General features: G+C 37.8%; 1 protein-coding gene across 1 annotated transcript; it reads left to right on the forward strand.

Moving 5' to 3' along the window:
• Nucleotides 1–2,626: 2,626 nt before the first annotated feature.
• Nucleotides 2,627–18,730, forward strand: KLHL41 (kelch-like family member 41). Its single transcript, XM_006902113.1, has 6 exons — nt 2,627–3,809; nt 7,824–7,981; nt 8,103–8,210; nt 10,614–10,799; nt 14,374–14,520; nt 18,429–18,730. Exons 1-6 carry the CDS (start codon nt 2,700–2,702, stop codon nt 18,538–18,540), a joined length of 1,821 nt encoding a protein of 606 aa, XP_006902175.1. The 5' UTR covers nt 2,627–2,699; the 3' UTR covers nt 18,541–18,730.
• The last annotated feature ends 6,740 nt before the right edge of the window (nt 18,731–25,470 follow it).

The following is a 25,470-nucleotide window of genomic DNA, read 5'->3' on the forward strand; positions in this document are numbered from 1 at the left end:
AAAAAAATCTATATAAGAAAAAATAGATTATTTGAAAAATTTTAGCCGGAAGTCATCTACTCCCAGGATTAATGTTTAAATACTGTATTTTAAGCCAAAGAAACTATATAATTGCTCACTAGTCAGAAATAATCTCAAATGTCATATATTTGCATCTGACTCATTAATCTTTTCAAATGTTAAGTGTTACATGTCGAGAGAAATGAGTCATTTATTGTTTAAATAAGAGTGCAGCTGTTAGTTTTTTCTAGTGTGTTAAAACCTTGAGGGCATCTATAAATGGAAAAAGAGTCAATGAGCTCTTCTTTCAGCTGTTGTTTCAGCAGCTGACAGTACCATTGACTTCACTGTGATGTAAAACAAAGAAAAAAACTATTACTTGTGGTTAGAAACCCAGCATAACACTATTGGAAGCATTTGGGAAGATTCACTTATTCCACTAATACTTAGATGCTGTGGCTAGAATATTGACCAAAATGGGGTTTTTAAATATATATATAATTTTAAAAAAAAATCAAGCTCTGTCTTCATGACCCTTACAACAGATTCCAGTATGTCTGACATTTATAATACTTGTACAATTTCACTGATAATCAGGATATGTAACAATATGTCTGTGTAACAAGTACTTCATGAAGGATTAGACAGTGCTTTCTATAATAAAGGAGCCCTGGTGGTGTGGAGAGAGAGTGCTGGTGCTGCATTGGTTAAGTACTGGGCTGCTACCTGGAAGATTGGTGGTTCAAACCCACTACTTGTTCCATGGAAGAAAGATGTGGGAGTCTGCTTCCAGGAATAGTACAGCTTTGGAATCCTGATGGATGTTTCTGCTCTGTTCAATAGCTTCTCAGTGAGCTGGGATTTACTCCATAGTGACGAGCTGGGTGGTAACGGTGACTAACAGCACAGCTACGAATCAAAGTCTGGCAATTTGACTCACTAGCCTCTCCACACAAGGATGTCCTAGTGAGCCTCTTTAAAGATTTATAGCATTCAGAGCCCGGTAGGCAACTCTGTTGTGTCCTCTAGGGTGTCTGTGGGCTTGAACTGACAACAGTGGGATATATACTTTCAAATCTTGACTCCTGGATTTTATAATTAATAGGGTGTTCTATTAAAAACAACATTGTGATTCCAGTTCTGTATATTTCTCCCTCATAAGTCTTGTTTTCCAAATTACACAATAAGCCTCAACCAAATGAAAGAAAGACGTAGAACAAGAGTCAAAGAGCGAGCTTACTCTTGTGTGATAGATACTGGTGGAACCCTTGACACTATGGCCCTTAGATACCCTTCAAACTTGAAACTGAACCCACACTTGGGAATCATCTTTCAGAACTATAATGTGAGCATATTACCCAGGAAGAACTTTGCCTAAAACAAAGCCCTCCCTCAACAATAATAACAGAGCCAGAGGAGGGGCAGGAAAGAAGGGTGAATGGAAAAAAGACTCCTAGGGAGGAAGTTGGAAGAGTGATGTGACACTGAAGAGATTACAGCTAATGTCTTGAAGAAGACAAACAGAAATATATGAATTGTTGAAAACTAATTTGCTTTGTAAACTTTCAGTTAAACCACAATGGGGATGGAAAGCTTTCCAACATCATTGAAATACAATTGTTAATAATCACTAAAAATCAACCAAAACAAGTTGTACAGTGAAAATACCATTTCATTCTGAAGGTGCTATGCTCTGTTGATAACATTGTTATTTGGGGGGGGGTTTATATCTGTGCTTTTAAAAATTATTTTGTAAAAAAAATTATAAAAGATAATTTTAACACTTAAAAATAGAATCAATTTAGTGATCAAGTGAATAGAGGTGTTTTGGTCTTGGTCCTGATTTTCAGCTCTTTTCTTTCTTAGGTGTTTTTGCTGTTCTTGGTGATGCCTTCTTTTCTTTGCCTCTACTTTCCTCTATTTGTTTTTAATTGTGACCTCAGATCCTTATAGACCAAGCAAGGTGTGAATAGGTTGAATGATTTTAGAATTTAATTCCATAAAAATTGTAATTTTTCACCTGCAAGTGAAGATAGTTTAGAATGCCTTTGGAGATTAGTAGCTACTCTGTTACTTAAAATTATGCTAGAGGTACTATTTTCAAGATTATTTTTAAACTATAATTATAGCTCATAACGTCAAAGTCTTTAAAAGAAAATACAAATACATGACCCAGTGTTTTAAGTAGAAAATAAAGAAATAAGTGTGTGGCATTTTTTGGAAAGGGTATCTTGCTTATGAGTATTCAGATGAGCTCACCTCATATTCTTGACCTTTGCATCATTATTTCGGTTAGCTTCTCAGACCAGCATTAGAGGACTGACTAATGTCTGTGATTCAATTTTGATTAATCCAGTGAACATTTTCTTGGGGTATAACCATTATTAGCATATCTTCTAAGGCTGTATGCATTTTAAAGCTTTCCATTGAAGTGCCTTATTTCTTAGCTGTTTTCTTGGTGATCAAAAGTTCCAGTTGTCCTTTCAATTTCTAACAGCTGCGAGAACAACTCTTCTTTCCAAACCAGCTCTAATAAATTCCCGTTGTTAGAGTTGGTATCTATATTTAGCTGGTGGGATTAAATTGCAAAGGCTTGAAGCTGGGCAGAGCACACGCATCTGCCTTTTTACGGCTAGACCTGTGCGCTGCAAGGAGCTAAGGCCTTCAGTGTCCCCTTCCTCACCCAGGTTACTCACAACATGGATTCTCAGCGTGAACTTGCAGAGGAACTGCGGCTTTACCAATCCACCCTTCTTCAGGATGGTCTAAGAGATCTCCTGGATGAGAAAAAATTCATCGATTGCACCCTAAAAGCAGGTGACAAGAGTCTCCCGTGCCACAGACTGATTTTGTCAGCTTGTAGTCCGTACTTCCGTGAGTATTTTTTATCCGAAATTGAGGAGGAGAAGAAAAAGGAGGTAGTCCTAGACAATGTGGATCCTGCTATGCTGGAATTAATCATCAGGTACCTCTACTCTGCCAGTATTGATCTTAATGATGGCAATGTGCAGGATATTTTTGCATTGGCCAGCCGGTTTCAGATCCCTTCAGTGTTCACTGTCTGCGTTTCTTACCTCCAGAAAAGACTTGCTCTTGGGAACTGTTTGGCCATCCTAAGATTAGGTCTCCTCCTGGACTGCCCAAGACTGGCCATTTCCGCCCGGGAATTTGTGTCAGATCACTTCCTGCAGATTTGTAAGGAGGAGGATTTTATGCAGCTTTCTCCACAGGAACTGATCTCAGTCATTTCAAATGACAGCCTAAATGTCGAAAAAGAAGAACTAGTGTTTGAGGCCGTGATGAAATGGGTACGAACAGACAAAGAAAACAAGGTCAAAAGCCTTAGTGAAGTGTTTGATTGCATCCGCTTTCGCCTGATGACAGAAAAATATTTTAAAGATCATGTTGAGAAAGACGACTTAATTAAAAGCAACCCTGAACTCCAGAAAAAAATCAAAGTCCTAAAAGATGCTTTTGCAGGCAAACTTCCAGAGCCTAGCAAAAATGCAGACAAGAGTGGGACAGGCGAAGTGAACGGTGATGTAGGAGATGAAGATTTACTTCCTGGTTACCTGAACGACATTCCCAGGCATGGAATGTTTGTCAAAGACCTCATCCTTATGGTGAATGACACGGCTGCGGTGGCTTATGACCCCACAGAAAACGAGTGCTACCTGACGGCCCTGGCTGAGCAGATTCCCCGGAATCATTCCAGCATTGTAACTCAGCAGAATCAGGTGTACGTGGTAGGAGGGCTGTATGTGGATGAAGAAAATAAGGATCAGCCTCTTCAATCGTACTTCTTCCAGGTAAGACAGACTCTTTTTCTAGAATTAGAGACACTGAGAAAAGTCTATTATTGCTCACCCTCCACTGAGCCAGTTTGTGAGTTATTCAGATGACTTGCCTTTTATTCAGATTGATGTCCTCATCCGCGCATACTTAATCTATTTAGAGAATTGACAGAGAAAGGTGTTTAAATCTGTTAATTTGGCTCCTTGTTAATATTTAGTAAAGTGGGAGTGTTTAAATAGAATAAGAAATGGTAACGAGATTTTTAAAATAATATTTTACAAAAAAATAGTTTTTCTAGTTGCTAACCATGATCCTTCGAAGCCCAATATTTTCCTACAATTCAGATTCAGTCTTAGTAGTGTGTCCCCCTAAAACAAAGTGCTGTACACATTGCAAAGACACAATAGTTGGTCATATTTATAACTTTTTCCAAGTGTCTTTGAACTGATTTGAAATTCTTAGAAATAAAATTTCACATCTTATTTATGATTATTGCCTAAAATATAAGTGTTGAAAATGTCAAGAAATTATATACATAGTCTACATACTTTGGATCACTTCCCAGAAAAGATTTATCTTCACATGTGGTACTAGTTTGAATTGAGTATATTTAGTAGTTTTATTTTATCACGTTTGGCTTAGAGTTGTTTTTAGACATTATTCCAATTTAGCAATCTATTTTGTGAAACTACATAAATTTCTGAAAAAAATTTAATAGGGTCATGGTAGTTTGTTTGAAGGGAGTTTCTATCACATGATCAATCCATTATACTTTGTTAATTTATGAAGCAAACAATGACAACTTTTAGCTTTAATAATGCCAGTACCAGTGCTTTGTAAGTTTCAAAAGATTTTGTGTTATTTCATAGTTAATCATGGCCTCAGGGGCTTATGGGCACTTGAGTTGAAAAGGCCAAAGATAAGTAAGTGTAGAGTATCATACCATATGACATACTAAGCATTCACCAAATTCTACCTCTAATCAGCTGCTTCTAATCTTGAAAATACACGTTAGTCATGCTGCTTAATTTTCAGAGTTCTAGTGAAGAATGAATTAGAAAAGGAAAAGCCGTCATCACTAAGTATTTATGTACAGACCAGAAAATGTCCTAATCCTTACATTTAAAGTCATAGTAACTTCTGCTAAATCCACTGATACTGCTCATTACTACACATTGCCATAGAGTCAGAAATGACTCATAACTGACTCTCCAGCTGATTCTGAGAGGTTGTAAACTAGCACGGGAGGAAATCGCCTGCCACTGAGATAGGTTCTAAATATATTCAGGACATTAAAATTACAGCAAAATGTGGATGGATGGACAGGTGAATAGATGGATATTTAGGAATCATAAATCTAAACAACAGTCAATGTCTTAAAATAATACCTAAAAACCCTCTAAAATGTCTTTTTATTCCACATTTCATATCTACTGCCTAGTCCCTTTCCTAGACAAGTTTAATCAGGAGTTTAACCTTTATCTTTATTCTCTCATTCTATTACCACCCTTTTATTAGCATGTCTTTTCATTCATAAGAAAATCTGCTTAATATTATTTTCCTATAGCAGTTATACAAAGTTGTCAGGATTAATTTACTATGTTAATCCTGCAGCTGGAGTGCTTTTGGAGACAAGGACAATGAGCCTTCGCCTCACATACTTCAGACATGTTGCTAGAAGGGAATATTCCTTGGAGAGGGACATGATGCTTGCAAGGGTGGAAGGTTGGTGAAGGAGAGGAAGACTCTCAGTGAGGTAGATTGACACCGTGACTGCTGCAATGGGCGCTAGTGTGTCAGGAAGTGTGACGATGCCACAGGATAGGACAGGGTTCAGAGCTGTTGTTCATAAGGTTGCTATGAGTCATACTTGATCGACAGACTTAACACCACCACCATATACCTTGCTGATTTTAAAAGACCCAGTAGTAGAAGACAATAAGATCAGGATAAAAAGACCAGAAAAAAACCAAGACTATAACTTGTAAGCCATATTTTAATGAGATTTAAGGTTTTTGTACTTTTCTGCTCAGTTATTGCTACTTATTTGACAATATTATTAATTTAAGGATAATTTGATCCTTGATTCCACAGGGTCAAGTGAGATTATAAACTATTATCCAAATAAATAAGGTTTAAAAAAAATAGAATAGTAATTAAAAATTTTTATCAAGCAAAGTCTTAAGTAATCTAGTACAGATCCTAATTTTAAGGAAACTGGAGCTCAGAGAAGTGAAATAGTGGGACCAGCATCAAACAGCTCAAATCCAGATGCCCTGTTGTCCACTGCTGTGTGTGCTTAGGGAGGCAGAGAACACTGTACAACATGGGAATCCAGCCCTCAGGCTTAGGAATGTGGTGGCTGCTGTTGCCACTTTTTTGAAACAAACTTTATTTAGGTAGTTTGGATCTATCTGAATACACTCTAAACCTCGGGCAAGTTCAAATCTATCTGTACTTAAGAGTCTTCATTTGTGAAAAGGAATCAACAAAAGGAGAGGATTAAATAAGACTATACATTCAAAGTATTTACTACAAATTCTATCATAAATGTTCATTGTTCTATTACATTCTGTACCTCCTTAATCAAAACATATTTTTTCAAAGTAAAAACTTCAATGATCCCAATATGGATGTTGAAATTTGTGAATGCCAAGCTGACATGCAAATGTGGTAATTAAATCTCTCCTTTCCTCCACAATTCATTAGTGCTTTGCTTTCATTGACTTAATGACTAGATACAGAGAGTCTTGCACAGAGACCCTTCCTTCTGCCATGCATCACCATGGAGTCACAACCACTCATAAGTGACCCTCCGGTGCATTTTCAGAGGCTGTAACTCATATGAGAAGAAACTTTCTCTCACAAAATTCATTGATAAAGATTATATTCAGGACATTAAAATTAGAACAAAACATGAATGAATGACCAGATGGATGGGTGAATAGATGGAGAAGTCATAAACTTAGTATCTGCATCCTGGCTCTTACATCTGCATCTCTTCTTTGCAGGAGCTCTGGTAGCATAGCCTGTAGGTAGTTGGGCTGCTAACCCAGAGGTAGCTCCCCTCTAGTAGTTCAAATCCACCAGCGAACAATTCAATGGGAGAAAGACAGACAATCTCCTGTAATTTTGTAAATGTGGTTTACTGCTTCTGAAAACCCACTGGAGGGTCAGCTATAAGATGATTCCAACTCAACATCACTGAGTTAAATTGAGTCTGTTCTTGGTACGCAGCTCTTCTGGGTTTTATTCATTTCCCTTTGGCTACAGAGTTGTAGCACCAAGGAGAACGACAAGTCAGTGACTGTCTTTGTTCCCTCCAAAAACATTTCTCATGTACCTTGGTGTCCTTAAATACAAAGTGGAAAATCTTAAACTTATCAGCAATTAGTGTTGAAACTAATGCTAGACATGCTAGAATCACCTGAGAGGACCATATTGGGCTTGCAAAAGTGGTAATGGTAAAACAAGCCAAATTACTTTTTTTTTTTTAAGAAAAAAAAAAAGTTCTTGCTTAACTTCCCAGTTGTCTGTGGGACTGAGTGACAGGTCCACCTGTCCCTGGTGCTGGCTTGGAGAGCACATTAAATATAACACACGGGAGTCACTCACATAGCGTCACCCTCCCAACACTCCTCACTCTCAGAACCTTTATTTCCCCAGTATACCAGAAATAAATAGTAAGATTCTTCATTTCAAATCTGAATAAGAAAACATGGGGAAGATTTGACAAGAAATCTCATAGTCTATTGAGTATTACTCTCTTTTTTTCCTTTCTTAAAGTTCTGATGATTTTAGTAACTTTATTTTGGTAGGCCAAGTAGGTTTTCTCACTCTTCTTGGTAATTCAAGGCTAAAATATGACACATTTGAATTTTAGTTTTATTTCATTTGTCAGGTCTTTGGCTACCTCACTGAATTCTAAACAGTGCATATAGTATATATTTTTGGTATCCCTGTGACTTTTTTCTAACATGTGCTACAATTTCTTCTATCTATACCTATATCTATATTTTTTTCCCCAGCTTGATAACATAGCATCTGAGTGGGTTGGACTTCCTCCTCTGCCTTCAGCCAGGTGTCTCTTCGGTCTGGGAGAAGTAGATGATAAAATCTATGTAGTTGCAGGCAAAGACCTTCAAACAGAGGCTTCACTGGATTCAGTATTATGCTATGACCCTGTGTAAGTTGACATGACATTCATGTTTCTAAGCATTCACAGCCTATGAGTGTCTAAAATATATGCATTTTTTAGGACATTAAGTTATTTAAAAGTTATCAATCTTCTCATATTCTCATTTTAGGGCTGTAAAATGGAATGAAGTAAAAAAACTTCCTATCAAAGTCTATGGCCATAATGTGATTTCACATAAAGGAATGATATATTGTCTAGGAGGAAAGACAGATGACAAGTAAGTATCCTAAAATTTCCTTATTATTTATATCAAAATTATTTTTTTATAAAATTATTAACATGATTCATTCCTCTTTTCATTTAAATCTATATATTGAAATGGAACTTGACCAATAATAATTTTATTATTGTAAAATTTTAAAATGAAAATTTGAAATGTTATATTAGTAGATATTATAAATTATTTCTTAAAAAAACTGTATGAAACTTAAAATGTTAAAGTGAATATGTAGATGCCCTGAATACACCAAGGAAAAAAATCACAAGCATGTTTACAGTGGAGAAGCAGCATTTAGGAGCTTAATCAAGTCTTCTTTTGCTGATTTATAATTGTATTTTCTACATTAAGACCAGTGGACTTTCTTATTCATTTAGCCATAGTAGTCTGGAAGCAGGAGTGGCATCCACTTCCCTAAACAACATGCCTCTGGAAACTCTATAAACTTTGATAAATGTTGATAGTTACAGAAAGGTTTCAGGCCTTTTGTTCATAGGGTCGCGATGAGTCATGATCAACTCAAAGGCCATCATCAACAGATGAAAATGAAATGTATCTCTTTAATGCAGTAAAACAATAACACACATATATAATGTATTTATACTTTACATTCATAGAAGGGAATTTAGATGTTTGAAAAGAAGGTGATTATTGCCTCAGCAATATTTATTTGCTGTTGGAGAGAAGTGATATTCTAAATGTTTAAAAGCTAATTACAAACAGGTACTCATCAAACAGAACAGACAGGTAACTCCCTGATATTCTAGTGCCCAGTCTTCTGTAAAAAAAAAATTTAAAAAATTAAATCAATCAATCTCTGTCATACAGAACACTGATTTGATTTCTATGCCTGTCCTAAGAGACAATGGAGCTCTGGTGGCCTAGTAGTAAGGAGCTGCTCTGTCAACCAGAAGGCATGAGGTTTAAATCCAGCAGCTGGTCCGTGCAATTTACCACGTCTGAAAACCCTCTGGAGGAGCAGCTATGGGCTGGTTCTTAATGGTAACAACAACAACCTAAAAGTCAGGTGATGATAAAAGAAGTCTTACAATTCAGAGGGAGGAGAAATTAGTGCACACTGCTCCAGGAGTCAGTAAAGCCAGGAGCCTGATGAAATAAATATTTTTGGTTTCATTATTGAGCAGAACTGAGTTCTTACAACTGGAGTTCTTTCTCATTTGATTTGCCTTCATGTCCAGAGATGCATGAACCTAAAGAACACACCAGAATTGAGAATGGTAAGGGCAAAGCAGGAGAAAAGACTGGAAGTGTGTTAGAAGTAAAGAACTTTATATTTTTAATAATACTTATTCAATAAAATAATAAAGAACAGAACTGTTAATGATTTTTATACACTCTGTTTATATTCTAAGATAATGTAATTTTACATTCTTTTAAAGTCCAGCTATTTATGCCAAATGAATATTTAAACAAAATGTATTATAAACTCATTCAATGTAGTTTTATTTTGGGCTTTTATTCACTGAGTAATGGAAAGGGAAATCTGTATTAAGCAGAATTCTGCCTCATAAAACACAGGGTTTCTGCCAAATGATTTAAATAGTTTCCTTCAAGTAGTATTAGTAACTAGGAAATTGATACGTCTGTAAGAGCATACAGATTTTGCCACTAAGAATATATTAATCTTGATTATATGTGTAACCAAGACAGCACTGCTTGACAAATGCCAACGTCAAGAACTTGGAAATGAGTCATCATCTAAAAGTAAATTCTGAATTGCACTACTCACCATCAGAGAGTTTGAAAACCATGATTTTATATCATGTTCTGATTAAGAGGTTTTAGTTGAAGTGACTCTACTATCAAATAATAGAGGAGATGTCACTAGGCTAGATAAGTAGTCTTTTATAAGATTAAAAAAAGAAAGAGATTCTCACAAAATGTTTATTTTATTTTGGTATTACCAAATACATCCAGTTAATTACCATTTGGAATCATGAACTTCCATTATTAACAACTTAAGAACACAAGGAACATACTCAGTAGAAAAATCCAGATGAGTTTAGATTTTTTTTAGAAGTTGCTTGGAAGTAAAGGTACCTTGCCTTCCTGCAATATAAATTATAAAATAATCTTCTCACCACATTTGTACCTGTTTTTTGTCTAGTGGTATATGTTAAAATTAAGTTTGCTTTACAAATTGATACGATAGGGCATAATTTATCTGAATGATTGAATGAAAAACCAAGTTTTTAAAAGAAAAAAAATTAAAAGACTACTTTGGAGTTTTCCTGACCTGCTGTACTACATATTTCAAATGAGAAGCAAAGCAAAATTCTTATCAAAAGCATGGTTTTTTAAAACAAAACTAACTAAAATTTTAACAGTACTTGAAAAATCAAAGAAAATCCTAAAAAGACATAATTTCTTTCATGTTTACAGAAAATGCACAAACAGGGTATTTATCTACAATCCCAAAAAAGGAGATTGGAAAGATCTGGCTCCAATGAAAACCCCTCGTTCCATGTTTGGAGTGGCAATCCATAAAGGCAAAATTGTGATTGCAGGAGGTGTCACTGAAGAAGGCCTTTCAGCTTCAGTTGAAGCTTTTGACCTCACAACCAATAAGTAAGTTGCTATATCTTAATACGCATGGGAACATTGTATATTTTCATTATTTTGAAAAAAAAAACCAAACAAAACCAAAACACTCTAATTAGAATATAGGGAGCTCTGGTGGCCTACTGGCAAAAAGCTGAGCTGTAATGGCAAAGGCACATAGTTCAAGGCCACCAGCTGCTTTGCAGGAGAAGGATGGGCAGTCTCCTCCTGCCTGATTAAATGTCTCTGAAAACATGCTGTAGAGTCAGCTATGGGTCGGTTCAAGTTCCATAGCACACAATAACAATTAGAATATTGGGAGAGGAAGTCAAAGAGGAAATATTTTGGGGTCTCTCCTATCATTTTTGGATGTAAAACTCCTAAAGTTTTGGTGTATTACATGTATTTGTAATTTATAAATTTGTAAGTCCTGAACCTTCAAGTTAATGTTGGGACATTCTATTTATCCTTGTTGATAAATGTCTATGAATCTGTAGAGTCATGTAGTTTTTAAATAGGTAAGTATTTTTAAAGATAAAAATATCTTCACTTAGCTTTAAATGATTGATGCTTATAAATTTTGAAAGCCTCAAGTTTAACTTCTTCATGCTTTTTCTAATTTTCTTAAAATTTTAGTTTTTAAACTTTTGTTAGTTTGACATTTATGTGAAAATGTACCTTTTTTCACAATATTTTTTTATTAATTTTAATGAAAATTTACAGAGATTTTGGATTTCCATTCATTCATTGCCACACTTTTCTCCCTGCCTACCCAATATTCAGTATATAGTCTTAAAAACATTACTTTAGGATTATTCTTGAAAGTTCCTCATGATTTTAAGATACTAAACCTATTTGGTAAATCAAACATAAATATGTCCCTAAAATATTAATATTGTAATGGTTTCCTCATTGCTAAACTAAGAGTATAAAAAGGATATCATCATCCAGATGTATATACTCACAATATAAAAAAAGACCCTGATTCTATATAAAAAATGTTGGGGGGGTGGGCGGGGCAAAAAGTGCAACAATGAATGAATGGAAATCCAAAACCTCTGTAAATGTCTATTAAAATTAATAATAAAAGACTATATACTGAATATTATGATATAAAAATTAAAGCAATATTCAAAATTATAAATATTGTGTTCTTATTTGTGTTTACATGCATGGGTGCTATACTTACTGTGCTGTTATATAAAATTGCAACAAAATATTGTTGGTGATTCCGTCACAGGGTTTATCACAGGAGATAACTTGTTTCCAGTGCTTTTGTGTACTGTACCATTTTCTACAATAGGTTATTTTTTAAAATATAAGCAAGTACATAACATTAGCATTTATTGGGTCTATGAAGATGTAGGCAGTCACTTTGTATACAAGACATATGTATTTTGTACAGGAAATTGTTGTCTTTACTACATCTATTTTGCACTTTGCAAGTAGAGCTTACAGTCATCATTAAGGGAATGTTAGCAGCTGGTACACTGTGGCCATGCCTTTGCCCCTGCTCTTGGCCATGTTAACATTAAACATTCATATCTTTCATCTGCCTTTGAATGCAGGATCATTCCACAACACCCACATCACCCACCAACAGGAAGCTAGTATTAGCACTCCCACATTAGTGGACATTCTTTTATCATCTAGACAGGGAACATGTTTTCCTGCTCTGTAATACTAGTGACAGTTATTACTATGGCAGTCAATGTGCTTTGCAAAATCTGTTATGTTTGTACTTTGAGAATGTGTTCTAAGATGTCTTATAAATTACCTCATCCAATCTAAAGTGTTTGGTTAACAGAAATGCTATGTTGTCATCATTAAAGACTCATTTAGGAAAAATGGAAATAAATTCCAATTAAGAGGAAGCTCTGAAAAAAAAAATAGGAAGCTCTGGTGGCCTACTGATGAAAAGCTGTGCTGCAATGTCAAAGGACATAGTTTAAATCCACCAGCTGCTCCATGGGAGAAGGACGGGCAGTCTTTTTTTTTTTTTTTTTAAATTTTTTTTTTTTTTTTTGATGGGCAGTCTTAATTAACTGCCTCTGAAGTCTCTATGGACAGTTAGCTATGATTCAGTTCTGAATCGACAGTACACAACAACAACAACAAAGAGGAATGTAGATGTCCTTCCGACAAATATTCAACACGATAGATGGTTCACTGTACTGGTAAAACCTTCTTCTGAGGAGGTTTTCATAATTAAGATAGATTCTCTAATCACAGGGCCAGATGAACCCAATAGCTGAGAAACTCCCAAGGCTGTGGAGGTTAGACCAGAGACTGCTAGTTGCAGGACTACTGAACCCAAAAGTGGCAGGTCAGACTACTGGGGCATGAGACAGCAGGTGCTGCTGAATCTCAAGAATCGTGGTTCAGAGGATAACCCAGCCTACAATATACCTATATTATTTTTATCATTAGAAACAAAATTATGTATTTTTTTTAAAAAGTGAGGTTCAATATTAATGTCAAAATAATGAAAATAGGAGTAATGAAATGACTACTTCATTTTAAACTCTTGATCCTCCTAAGTAAATTTTACTAATTTCCTTTTAATTTTTAAAATTTCATATGGTTGTTAACATTAAAGTGTCATGAGATTATGAAAATATTTAAAAGAAATACTTTTCTATTTTATAGTGGGTTCTCTAAAACAGCAAACCCTTTTAAGCCTTTATGTATATGGAGAGAGAAAGAAATTTATTTTAGGTATGTGATTCGTGTGTTCACAGAGGTAAGTCCTAGGTCTATAGGTCAGATCTCAAGATAGAAGCATGTGAGGAGGCAGCATGCAGGTCTTGAGCAGGCAGGGAGGGGCCTCAGGATGCTGACTTCAGAGACTGGCATGTCCAAAGGTTGTTGCTGGGAAGCATGGTCACTGATGACTGTCTTCAGAGGCTGGCACTTCCACAGTTTGTTGTACAACAAAGTCGTAGACAATGGGCAAGCCCAAAGTCAGAAAGTATGACAGACCACTGGGTCTAAATCTGGAGACCACAGGCCACACGAGATGTAGATTTGACCAAAACCTTCCTAGCTTTTGCTAGCATCCAAGCATAAATACTATGCAGGAAACACCCTGGAAGAGACCTGCCCTTAATAAGATAAGGCTACTCCCGTCTTCACAGATCTACTTGCAGTCCTGCCTCAGTATTAGAATTAGAAATTCTAGCATACAGAAGTTACATTATCCTGAGTATCTGATCTTGTTGACACATAGTATTAATGATGATACAGTTTCTAAGCTAATAGTTTTTCTCATCCAGTTGAATCCAACACAAAGCAAGCTGGAACACTAGGAGCCCTAAAACCACCACCAAACTCCAGTCCGTGGGACAGGATGTGACAGCTATTGCTGAAGGTGCTAAGTGATAAGCAAAAGATGGTTTTATCTTTCAAATAAGGAATTGTTTGTTTTCAATTTTCAATTTCAGTATTGTTTCAGTGACAAGGTACCATAATCTTTCAAATATCTGTGTCTATGTGATTTGAGGGTTTTTTTTTTAAAAAAAATTATAACTTTTCATTTTTCAGTAAATGCATTTGGCATTTCATTACCTTTTTCATTAGCTGTTTTTTCAATAATTCCTAGATGGGATGTAGTGCCTGAATTTCCCCAAGAAAGAAGTTCCATCAGTTTAGTCAGCTTGTCTGGATCCCTGTACGCCATTGGTGGTTTTGCTATGATTCAGCTGGAGTCAAAAGAGTTTGCACCCACTGAAGTTAATGACATATGGAAGTAAGTTCTCTTCAGTTCCATTTTTTTAACTAAATATTAATTTACAAGCTGAAAATGGATAAAAGAATTTCACTGTAAAGAGCAAGTCTGACTTTCACATATATATATATGGCTACTTGTTGGTAGCAGATGAAACATTTTTTAAACCTAATTGATATTTTGCACATGCCCTTATTTGATCAAGTACTGAATTGTTAACTTGAGAAAGGGTAATATTCCTTGGGCCTGTTTACCTAGGGAGCTTCAAGAATTTATGATGCCAGCCCCATCCACGGATACACAGCAAAACCAGAAACTTTTCTGAACTTCACCTTGCCAGAGACTTGCCTTAGTGGTTTTGCTAGTCCATAGTAATTCCTAGAGGATATCTATATTTTAAAGTCTCCACAATGAATGTGAAAAGTGGCTGAGTATGAGCACTAGTGCCATAGTTGAAATACAGAGCATCACCATTCTATTCTATTGATAGGGTTGTACAACTTGTGACCTTCCCTGTGGTCTATTCAGCTCACCTCTAGTGAGTAAGAAGCCTCCTTCCTTTCATTACCTTCTATCACATTTTCTTCCTTTTACTGGGAACTGCATGCACAAAATTGGCTAAAGTTGGCTTTTGCATGATTAAAACAGTCATATGACTAAATAACCTCTTAGTATGACCTGAACCATTTGGTCTCAAGTTTAACTTGATTTACTCACTCATTGCTGTTGAGCTGGAACCAGCTCACAGCTGACCCTCCAGCAGGATTCTGGGAGACTGTCAAACTGCACAGGAAGAGACTGTCCATCCTTCTTCTGTAGAGCTGGTGGGTTCAAACTGCCAGAGGTGGCAGCAAGGCCCTTGGGTCAGCAATGCAACTCACTACAGACTAGGCCACCAAAGCTCCCCACAAAGCTCACCATTGTTGTTGCTGTTATGTGTCACTGAGTCGTTTGCAACTCATAGTGATCCTATGCACAATAGCTCTGAACCCTGTTCTATCCTGAGCCAATCTCACTGTCTCTCACACATCTGCCTCATTACCCGTTACTGTGTCAATCCTTCCCATCCAGGGTCTTTCCCTCCTGTACTGTCCCTCAACTGTTCCAAGCATGACATCTTTCTCCAAAGACTGGCCCCTCCTAGCTATATGCCCAAAGTTGGGGAGACAGAGTCACAAAATCTGTGCCTCTAAGGAGGAGCTTGGTTTCTAAAAACCCTAAACCTAATACAAAGATTCTGATGTAGATGATCACTGATTTGGGTATTACTACCCTTAGTTAACTCTGGGGCCTCGATTCTCCATCCAGAACTGAGATTTTTATTTTTATATATGTAAAAAGATATAAAATATTGGTATTTATACTATTCTGTACTATTGTGTAGTATTTACTTCCCAAGTAATCATTGATATTTTGAATTTTTTAAAAAATAAAATTATATATGCAGCATAAGAAATACTGATTATCCCCATCGCACCCTCATTAATTGGTCTAGGATATATTATAGCCTGGAATTTAGAACCTTTGAAAGAGCCTCAGCTGATTCTAATGTACAAATAGCTTGTGAGGCACTAGATTTGGGAAGCAGGGAGTGTTTAGCACTATATGCTTAAAGTTGTAAAATACTCAATTTGTTGTTGTTAGGTGCTGTCGAGTCAAATATGACCCATAGTGACCCTACATATAGCAGATCTGAACCCTGTGCAATCATTACACTTCCTAACCTATTAGAGCCCATTGTGGCAGTCACTATGTCAATCCACCTGATGGTCTTCCTCTCTTTCAGCAACCCTCTACCTTTCCAAGCATCATGTCCCTTTTCAAGGAATAGCCCCTCCTAGCAACATGTCTGAAGTATATGAGTGTATTTGTCATCTCTGTCTACAAAAGACACTCTGGCTGCATCCTCTCCAAGACATATTTGTTCTTTTAGCAGTCCATGGGATATCAGTGTTCTTCTCCAGCACCACAGCTCAAAGACATCAGTAATTCAATGTCCAGCTCTCAGATGCATAGCAAGTGACTGGAAAGATGAAGAAGACTGAATAAGATGCACCTGATAATTATTAAATTTAGGTACTTGTATTATATGGGACAATAATTCTCAAACATTGCTACATATTAAAAAGACTGGAAAAGCTTTCAAATATCCCTTGTGTCCAGGTTACACTCAGTATCAATCAGTTTTCGGAAAGAGACATAAACATCCGTTTTCTTACACTTCCTTGTGGTTCCTGTATGTAGTGAAGGCAGAACCACTGGCCTGTCTACCCCATGACTGTCAAAAAAGCATCAGCATCACTTAGGTACTCAATTATTATTATATACCAACCACTGAGTCAGAACTCATAGTTGACCCTCTAGCGGGTTTTCAGAGAAAGACTACACGGGAAAAGACTGCCCATCTTTCTCCCGGAGAGCAGCTGGCAGATTAAAACTATGTCCCTTTGGGTTAGCAATGTAACTCCTTACCTACTAAGCCACCAGAGCTCCCCTGCTACTGGATGTTATTGTTGTTGTTATGTACCATTGAGTCGCCTGCAACTCATAGTGATCCTATGTACAAGAGCCCTAAACCCTGCTCTGTCCTGTGCCAACCTCACTGGCTCCGACACACCCACCCCATTACTGACCCCAGTCACTGAATCGATCTACCTCATCCTCATCGAGGTGTAGAAAGGTAAAGTTTAAGGGCTTACCTCAGCACTGCTGACTCAGAGACTCAGCTTGGTTTGAGCTCTGCTGGTGACTGCTGCACTGCGAAGTTGAGAAGGGAAGTAGAAAAGCTGGCTGCTCACTTGCCCTTAACTCCCTAGTGGAGCTCACTATTCACACATGCAGAAACGAAAAGATGAACTAACAGTATATGGTTACTATAGCTTTCACAACCTGAAGCCACTTTTGTTGTAAAGTGTAACAAATTTTCCATTATATACATGGAAAATAACCTTTGATAAGCAGATGACACAACCTTGCTGAAAGTGATGAGGACTTGAAACACCTGCTGCAGAAGATCAAAGAATCCTGTCTTTAATAGGAATTGCATCTCAACATCAAAACAACAAAAATTCTCACCACTGGACCAAAAGGCAGTATCATGAGATGGAGAAAAGACTGAAACTGTCAAGAACTTCATCTTGAATCAAAAATCAGTATACTTGGTACCAACCATCAGATCAGTAGACGTATTGCACTGGGAAAGTCTGCAGTCACAGACCTGACCTCTCCAAATAAATAAGGACCAATGATGTTAGTCTGAGACTGAGGTGCACCTGATTCAAACTGTGACCTTTTCAGTCACTTGCTATGCATCTGAGAGCTGGACAATAAGGATGACAGAAAAAAATGTGCCTTTGAACTGTGTTGTTAGAGGAGAGTATTGAACATCCATCCCATGGACTGCCAAAAGAATGTTTTGGAGAAGGTGAAGCCAGATTTCTCTTTGGAAGCAAGGATGGTGAAGCTTTGTCTCACATACTTTGGGCATGTTCCTTAAAGAAGGACATCACACTTGGAAAGGTGGAAGGATAGCAAAGGACAGGAAGGTTCTCAACTCAAGTGGATTGACACAGTAACTGCAGCAGTGGGCTCTAGTGGTCAGGAAGTGTGAGGATGGCACAGGTTTCACAGGATCACTATGAGTCATACTTACCTCGATGGCACCTAATAACAACAACATGGACAATCTTTGATTCCTGAAGAAGGCGTCACTGCATAGGCATCCCACTTAAACTCTGTGGGAGTAGTTTGGGCATGTACACAGGGTATATATTTGGGGAGAACTTCAAATGTTTTCTCTCAGGCAGGGGCATCTTTCCCAGGGAAGGGCCTTAACTACCATACATGGTATTTTTCAAAGATACATTTCCCTATGAAACAAACTACTTAAAAGATGCTTATTAATGACCTCCCCCTTTTTCTTTCTTCAGGTATGAAGATGATAAAAAGGAATGGGCTGGGATGTTGAAGGAAATCCGTTACGCTTCAGGAGCTAGTTGCCTAGCAACACGTTTAAATCTCTTCAAACTGTCTAAATTATAAAGAAGAAGGTGACAAAACAACTGATTAGGAAGAGGTTTACTTGGAAAATAGGGATTTCATTTATTGGGGATTTTAAAGCCTACAAAGAGATTCCTTTAGAAATCTATCCTTTACTAAGTTATTGTCTAAAGAGGTTGGCAGTGAGTATCAATAGTCAAAGAATCAGCAATGTTTTGCTCAGATTTTGAAAAGGTTTTAATAAACTCAACAAATTATTTCCTTTGTTAATATGTCTCAACTGATTACAATGGAAGTCCTAAATTTTTTTACTAATCCTTTCATTTGTATAATTAAGGTATCTTCACTCATTTTCTATAACAAATATGTATAGATGCATCTAAAAATAATGCCAAAAAGATCTAAAACCTTCTTTAGGTCTTTAAGATATGACAGGAATCCTGTGCATTACAGTAAAGACTACATGCCATGAGAAGTTTTTGGAAATGTTATTTAAGAATCTAATAAGTAGATCTCATTTAAAAGAAAGAAAAAAAACCTCTTCAGTAAAACTTCAGTGGTGTTTTCCTCCCCATTCATTGTGTGATAGTGATGTATTCTGTTTGTAATTGCTGAATCAAATTTAGTTTTTAAAATGTATTTAAGGGAGTTCTGGTGGCCTAGTGGCAAGAAGCTGCACTGCAATCCCAGAGGTGTGCGGTTCGAATCCACCAGATGCTCTGCTGGAGGAGGGACAGTCTCCTCCTGTCACATCCAATTTGACAGTACACACACAAAATATAATAAAAAATTAGAAGAAAAAAGTATTAGTGGCAATCAAGCCATTACCTACAGTATGTGTGGTGGAAAGATGGGAAAACATCAATTGAAACTAGATCGATTCTTTTTTTTTTTTTGAGAGACAGAAATTTATTCTCTAACAAATCTATTCTCCCACAACACTTTCAAAGGGATGGTCCTTCCCAGCATTCAAGGTGTACGGTCTCCACCTTCCTGTGACATCTATCAAAATGTTCCGACCCTTGGTTATTCTCAAATGAAGACTCTGCTGCGGTTGTTCTTGTGTTAAGAGATATGGGAACCAGCCCATAGCTGACCCTCCAGAAAGTTCAGATTCCCTATCTTCTCCCCTCAAGAGTAGCTGGTGGACTCGACCTTTAGGATTACTGCACAGCTTCTTACCAAGAGACCACCACAGCTCGCTCCCTCTTGCATACAGATGCCATCAAGCCACCCCTTATCACAGAAGGGGAATGAAGATGTCATCCCCCCAGTTAGGATCATTCCATCAACACTTCAATGTGCACCTCCATGGAGTCCTGATCATTCACCCATGTGGATCCAGCTGAGCACCCCAACTCCTCTACAAGAAACAACCCTCTGACAAAACACCGAAGGGTCCTCAATGTCGCAGTGAAAGTCATATTGTGAGGCAAGGGAAGCACCAGGAGCCTGGACTTGTTGGTCGGAGCGTCTGACGTAACAGTCTCTGCAGGGTAGACTTAACGCACGGTTTCCAGAGAATCTAAGCAGTTGGAGCTGCAAGCAGTGGCTTAGAGCAGGTAGGATGGTGTTGAGGTGGGAGTCCATGAGCCCACAGTGAGATAAGTCCAGGCACTCCAGGGTGGCCGAGGTCCTGTCTATGGCAGCTCGTAGCAACTTGGTATTTAAACGTGCCAAGTCGGTTTTGGAGAAATTCAGCACCCTTAGCCCCCTGGCGCAGGTATAGAAGGACAGGGATTCGAGGTCTGAGTTCACTAATAATAATGAATGGCAGAAATAGTCAGGGACTCCGAGGGGGTCTCTAGGTGCCAGAGAAACTGGTGGATGTCTCCACGGAGGTAGACACTGAGCAGGTGCTCTGGTAGCCTAGTGGTAATAAATTGTGCTGCTAACTCTATGGCACGTGGTTCAAATCCAATAGATGCTCCATCAGAGAAATAGGGGCAATCCTCCATATGATTTAAAGCCTCTGAAACTTCCTAGGAGGCTTAGCTATGAGTTGCTTCCGACTTGATGGCATATAATAACACATTGAACAGTTATCTCTTTTTCTAATAAACAATTGTGACATGTTCCAAGTTAAGCACAAGTCAGGTTTCTCAGAACATATCATGGGAGAGGATAGGAGTCCAGCATACCCATGTGAAAGTTAAGTGAGATTGACAGGCTAAGAGAAGAGATTAGTTGATGACTTGTATTTACAGCTGTTTATGATGGCTATGGACAGCCAGAAGAGTCATCTTAGTACACACACATACATGGAAGAGAATAAACGGTCTGAATCTCAGGCCTCATAAAACAGACAAAGGAGTAATACCTTTCTTTGACCTGTTTCCTGCACCTCCCGCCCCGTTGGAAATCTGACAATAGACAGCCCTTGCAGGCAAAGTATAGTTAAAACTTAGGCATACAAGCTCCCACCCCTTGACCCCCACTTCGGTGGTTCAAAAGAATCAATCCACTCCAGTCCCTCATCGTGAATGACTGGCCCTTGAGGCGACGTCCCTGGATGAGCCGATGAGCTGGACAGCATCTTCATGGAATTCACTTCCCAGCTTGCCCACTGGCGCCTGTCAATCTCAGCACAATTTATTACCACTAGGCTACCAGAGCACCTTCAATTGTTCATGGACCTTTGTTTTCTCTATCATAATTACTGAAATATATTCAACAAACTACTTTTTAGTAGTTTTACTTTGGATCCTTGAAGTAGAACCCTGCCTACTTTTCTATATTAAAAACTACTGCTCTGAACTAGACCATAAGTACAAGATAAACAAATCCTACTGATGGGAAAATCTACAGGTTCTTCAACAAACTGTATTGGGGCTCAAGTCATTCAAAGTCATGGGATATTTCAAATAAGCACTTCCGCTAACTACTTGTGTATTATATATACTGTGATGGTCTGGGTTGCTATGCCATGAGTATTTCAATTATCAACGGAATAACCCATGGTGAACAAGCTGTCAACAGAGCTTCCTGACTAAGAGAGACTAGGAGGAGAGATCTGACAATACCTGACATTGAGCCAGTGAAAATATTGTCTCAAATAGTCGAGAAGATTTGCTCCCGAGGTGGTGATTGTTGTGTACTCTCAAGTCAGAACCGACCCAGAGCTGACCCTCCAGCAGGTTTGCAGAGGCTGTTAATAGCACAGGAGACTGCTCACCCTTGTCCTGCAGAGCAGCTGGTGAATTCAAACCACATGTCTTCGAGACTACAGTGCAGCTTCTTGCCACTAGGCCACCAGTGCACCCTGAAGTTGGAAAGCACTACAACAGCAGCAGGAGCAATGGACTCAAACTCACCAGAGATGAAGGTGGCACTGGACCCCACAACCTTTCTTTCTGTTGTGCATAAGGTCACCTGAGTCAGAACTGATTCAACAACTAAACCTAAAGAAAATTTAAATTAAGCAGATTACATGAAGGGCTTGTACTTTAAGGCTATACTTAAGGCCGCAGGCACACTGGCTACCAACTTATTTCAGCACAGTATGAGGTTAGATGGTCATGGAGCCAAAAAAAAAAAGGTTGGGTGGGGTTTTGGGTTTGTTTTTTTTGTTTTGTTTCCCTCCACTTCTACCTCTACTAGACAACCTGACAATATGAGTTTCTGATGATCCCACACAAATTGTTCTTGGAGGAGAAACTGGAGTTGAAAGGTCTGTGTTTGGAAGAGGGGTGTGGCAATAGGCTTTATGTACTGTCATACAGTAGACCTTAGTAACTCTTCCATTGAATAAAGGTGCTGGAAGAAAATTCTCAGCATGATCGCATCAGACCTGGTCAAGATTAGGCCAATTCTCCCATTTTCTATTGAGTCAGGGCTTAATACTAACCATTTTGCCAAAATTACTCAAGATTACTAGTGGTTTCCATGTCATTTTAAAGACCAAGGTGCATCTGACATAAGGCTTTTTTTTTAACTGCTTCATCATGTACATATGAAAGCCAAGCAATGAATAAGATCAAAGAATTGATGCCTTTGAGTTGTGCTGGTAGGGAAAGATATTGAATGTTGACTGTCAAAAGAACATCTGTTGTGGGAAAAAAAGTCAGGAGTCCTCCTTGGAAACAAGGCTGGTGAGATTCCCATCTTTAGCATTTATCAGGAGGAGCCAGTCTATGGAAAATGACAGTATGCTTGGAAAACTGGAAGGTCAGCAAAAGAAAGACCCTAAATGGACGGGTTACTACTATAAGGAGGGGCTGAAGTACAGGGGTAGAATGGCGCAGTACTGGACAGAGCTGTGGTCTGCTGTATGCAACATAACTAATGGGTGGACTTAACATAATGGTTTTTATGTGACTAAATACACCGGGTATTTCCCAGTCCTCATCTTACCTATCAGCAACATCTGCTGTAAATGCTACCGAGCTCCTTGAAATGCTTTCTTCACTTGGCTTATCAAATAATAACTTTTTTCCCCTTTTACCTCATTGGCCACCCCTGCTATGTCTTCATCTTAATGTTTGAGTGCCCGAGAGACAACTGCTCAGACCTCTTCTCTATTCTCACTCCTGTTTAGTCATAACTTAATGACTCTAATCTCATGGCATTAAATACTTCCAAATACCTTTTCTAAAGAAGAGAAATGAGGACTATACACATTGACCTCGTCTGGTGAAATACACTGGAATCAAACTAACCACCATCTGTACAAAGAAGACAGTGGAGAAGCTCAATATCAACAGTTAAAAGGCAAAACAAAGCCAGAGACCAGATGAAACAGACCATCACTCACTCACATGCAAATTCAAATTAAACTAAAGAAAAGGAAAAGTCCACAGGAGTCAAAATACAACTTTGAGTTTATCCCACCTGAATTTAGACACTATTATCAAGAATGGCTTTGAGGCCTTACAAACTAATCTCAGTAGACTGGACGAACTGTGGGATGGTATTAAGGGTAACATCCATGAAGAAAGCAAAAGGTCATTAAAAAGTCAGGAAAGAAAGAAAAGTCCAAATGGATGTCAGAATAGACTCTGAAATTTTCCCCTGAATGTAAAGAAGCTAAAGAAAAAGGAAGAAATGATGAAATAAGAGAACCGAACAAATGACTTCAAAGTGCAGCTTGAGAAGGAAGATAAAGCAAAGTATTATAAAAAAATGTGTAAAGAGCTGGAGTCACAAAACCAAAAGGGAAGAACACGCTTAGCATTTCTCCAACAGGAAACAAACAAACAAAAAAAAAAAAAACCCACAAACAAAAATCTCCAAACAAAAAACAAATCAAGCTTCAAGTTGCAGTACTGAAAGATTCTAGGCAAAAATGCTGAATAATGTAAGAAACATCAGGTGATGAAGGGAATACTGTACCAAAAAGAACTTGTCAGTAGCATAGGATAAAAAATAACAGTACTGAAGAAGTCCAAGCTGCACTCCAGGAATTTATGGTATACAGTACCATACTGATGTCACCCTGGACATCGTCATTAGTCTATGCCAAGAAATCTGAGAGGCAGCCACCTGGCCAACTGACAAGAACTAGGTCCACATTTGTCTACTATTTATAGTTCCACAGTATTCCATTGTATGGACATATCCTAGTTTAACAATTCACTTGAAGATGGGTATTTCTGGGCTGTTTCCACTTTTTGCTCTTGTGCATTATTACTACATGAATGGTGTGCATCACCATTTCTTGACTGTACTACTGGAACAACAGGTTTCTCTGCTTACACGTTTTCCCGCTTTACTCTTTTCTCACCTCAACAGAGTAGCCAAAGTAATCTGGTTAAACTGTGAGTTCTTAACATTACTTTGCTGAAAAACTTCCAATGGCTTCTTATCTCAAAGTAATAATGGGGTCCTTTATGTGTTGACCTTTACATTCTCTACCTCCCGACTTCTGAAGACACGGCCCTACTCCATAAATATAGTGGATTCCTTGTTACTCTAAAATACTCCGGGAATATTCTAAACTCAGAATCCCTGCCTAGAAGAATCTATCTCCAGATAGTTTTCTCTCTTTAAAACTTTTTTTTCCTTCTCAAAAAATTTTCAATGGAGGTAAAGCTTTGGTTTTTAAAGAAAAGAAAAAATGCTTGAATGACAGAGCAAATTGTTTTCCCATCCAATTATTTATATAGATTTCTTTCTTGTGATATTAATTACAGTGCCCATGTTACAGCAACACTCTTCCTATTTCCTACCTATGATTCTTATTTCCATTCATCCTTCTAGCCTCTTTCTCTGCTGAGTGTTCTCTCTGGGTAAATAGCTGTCCTTTTGATTTTCAATGACTGTCTAAGGGGATAAGTACCTCCCCAGAGTTATTGTTCACTTTATAAGTATGTCTATTGTCTAGCTCAAAGTTGGGACACTTGTTTGAGCTCCATTGTAGGCACAGTAGGGCCGTAACACTGGGAGCTCTAGCTGTCTTCCTTACACTAGCAAGACAGGTCATTTTTATGGTTTTGAGTTTTATTCCACATTTTTTCTACTCTGCCCAAGTCTATCTCCTATGATCCCTTTTATAGTCACCAACAGTGGCAGCTGGCACTATCTAGTTATTTTGGTCTCAGGGTAATGAAAGTTAAAAGATCATGTGACCTATTAGTCCTACAGTCAATTTCTCTATGGGGGTTTTTTTAAAGGTAAAAAAGTAAAGATAGTTTTATTAGAAAGTTACATCCCAAAAGGATGAGTGCCTCCCTCCTTGAAAGGATATATGGAGCATACATCATGGTTTTTATTTTCTTCACTATTCTTGGTCCCAGACAGAGAGATCAACAGATGTACCTTAAACAGCCAGTCACTAGCTTTTGAGACCGTGTCACTAATTACCAAAACTGGCGAAAGAAAAATGATTGTGTGGCCTGTTACCTCATTTGACTTTAATGTCCCCTTAGGTTATGGTCCTAAGGCCACAGGACTAGTAACTCATTCTCTCATTTCCTTTAGTCTTTACTAAGATATTAGCTTCAGTAAGCCTTTCCCAGGTCACCTTATTTAAAA

This window comes from Elephantulus edwardii, unplaced genomic scaffold, assembly GCF_000299155.1.
Source record: "Elephantulus edwardii isolate Elephantulus edwardi_28Jun2011 unplaced genomic scaffold, EleEdw1.0 scaffold00369, whole genome shotgun sequence".
Lineage (NCBI taxonomy): Eukaryota > Metazoa > Chordata > Mammalia > Macroscelidea > Macroscelididae > Elephantulus > Elephantulus edwardii.

Excerpts from the sequence above, each read along its gene's own strand:
- KLHL41 (XM_006902113.1), top strand. The coding sequence starts at position 2,700 with ATGGATTCTCAGCGTGAACTTGCAGAGGAACTGCGGCTTTACCAATCC. Across the intron at positions 8,211-10,613 it reads GGAGGAAAGACAGATGACAA|AAAATGCACAAACAGGGTAT; the intron begins GTAAGTATCCTA and ends TCATGTTTACAG. Across the intron at positions 10,800-14,373 it reads TTTGACCTCACAACCAATAA|ATGGGATGTAGTGCCTGAAT; the intron begins GTAAGTTGCTAT and ends AATAATTCCTAG.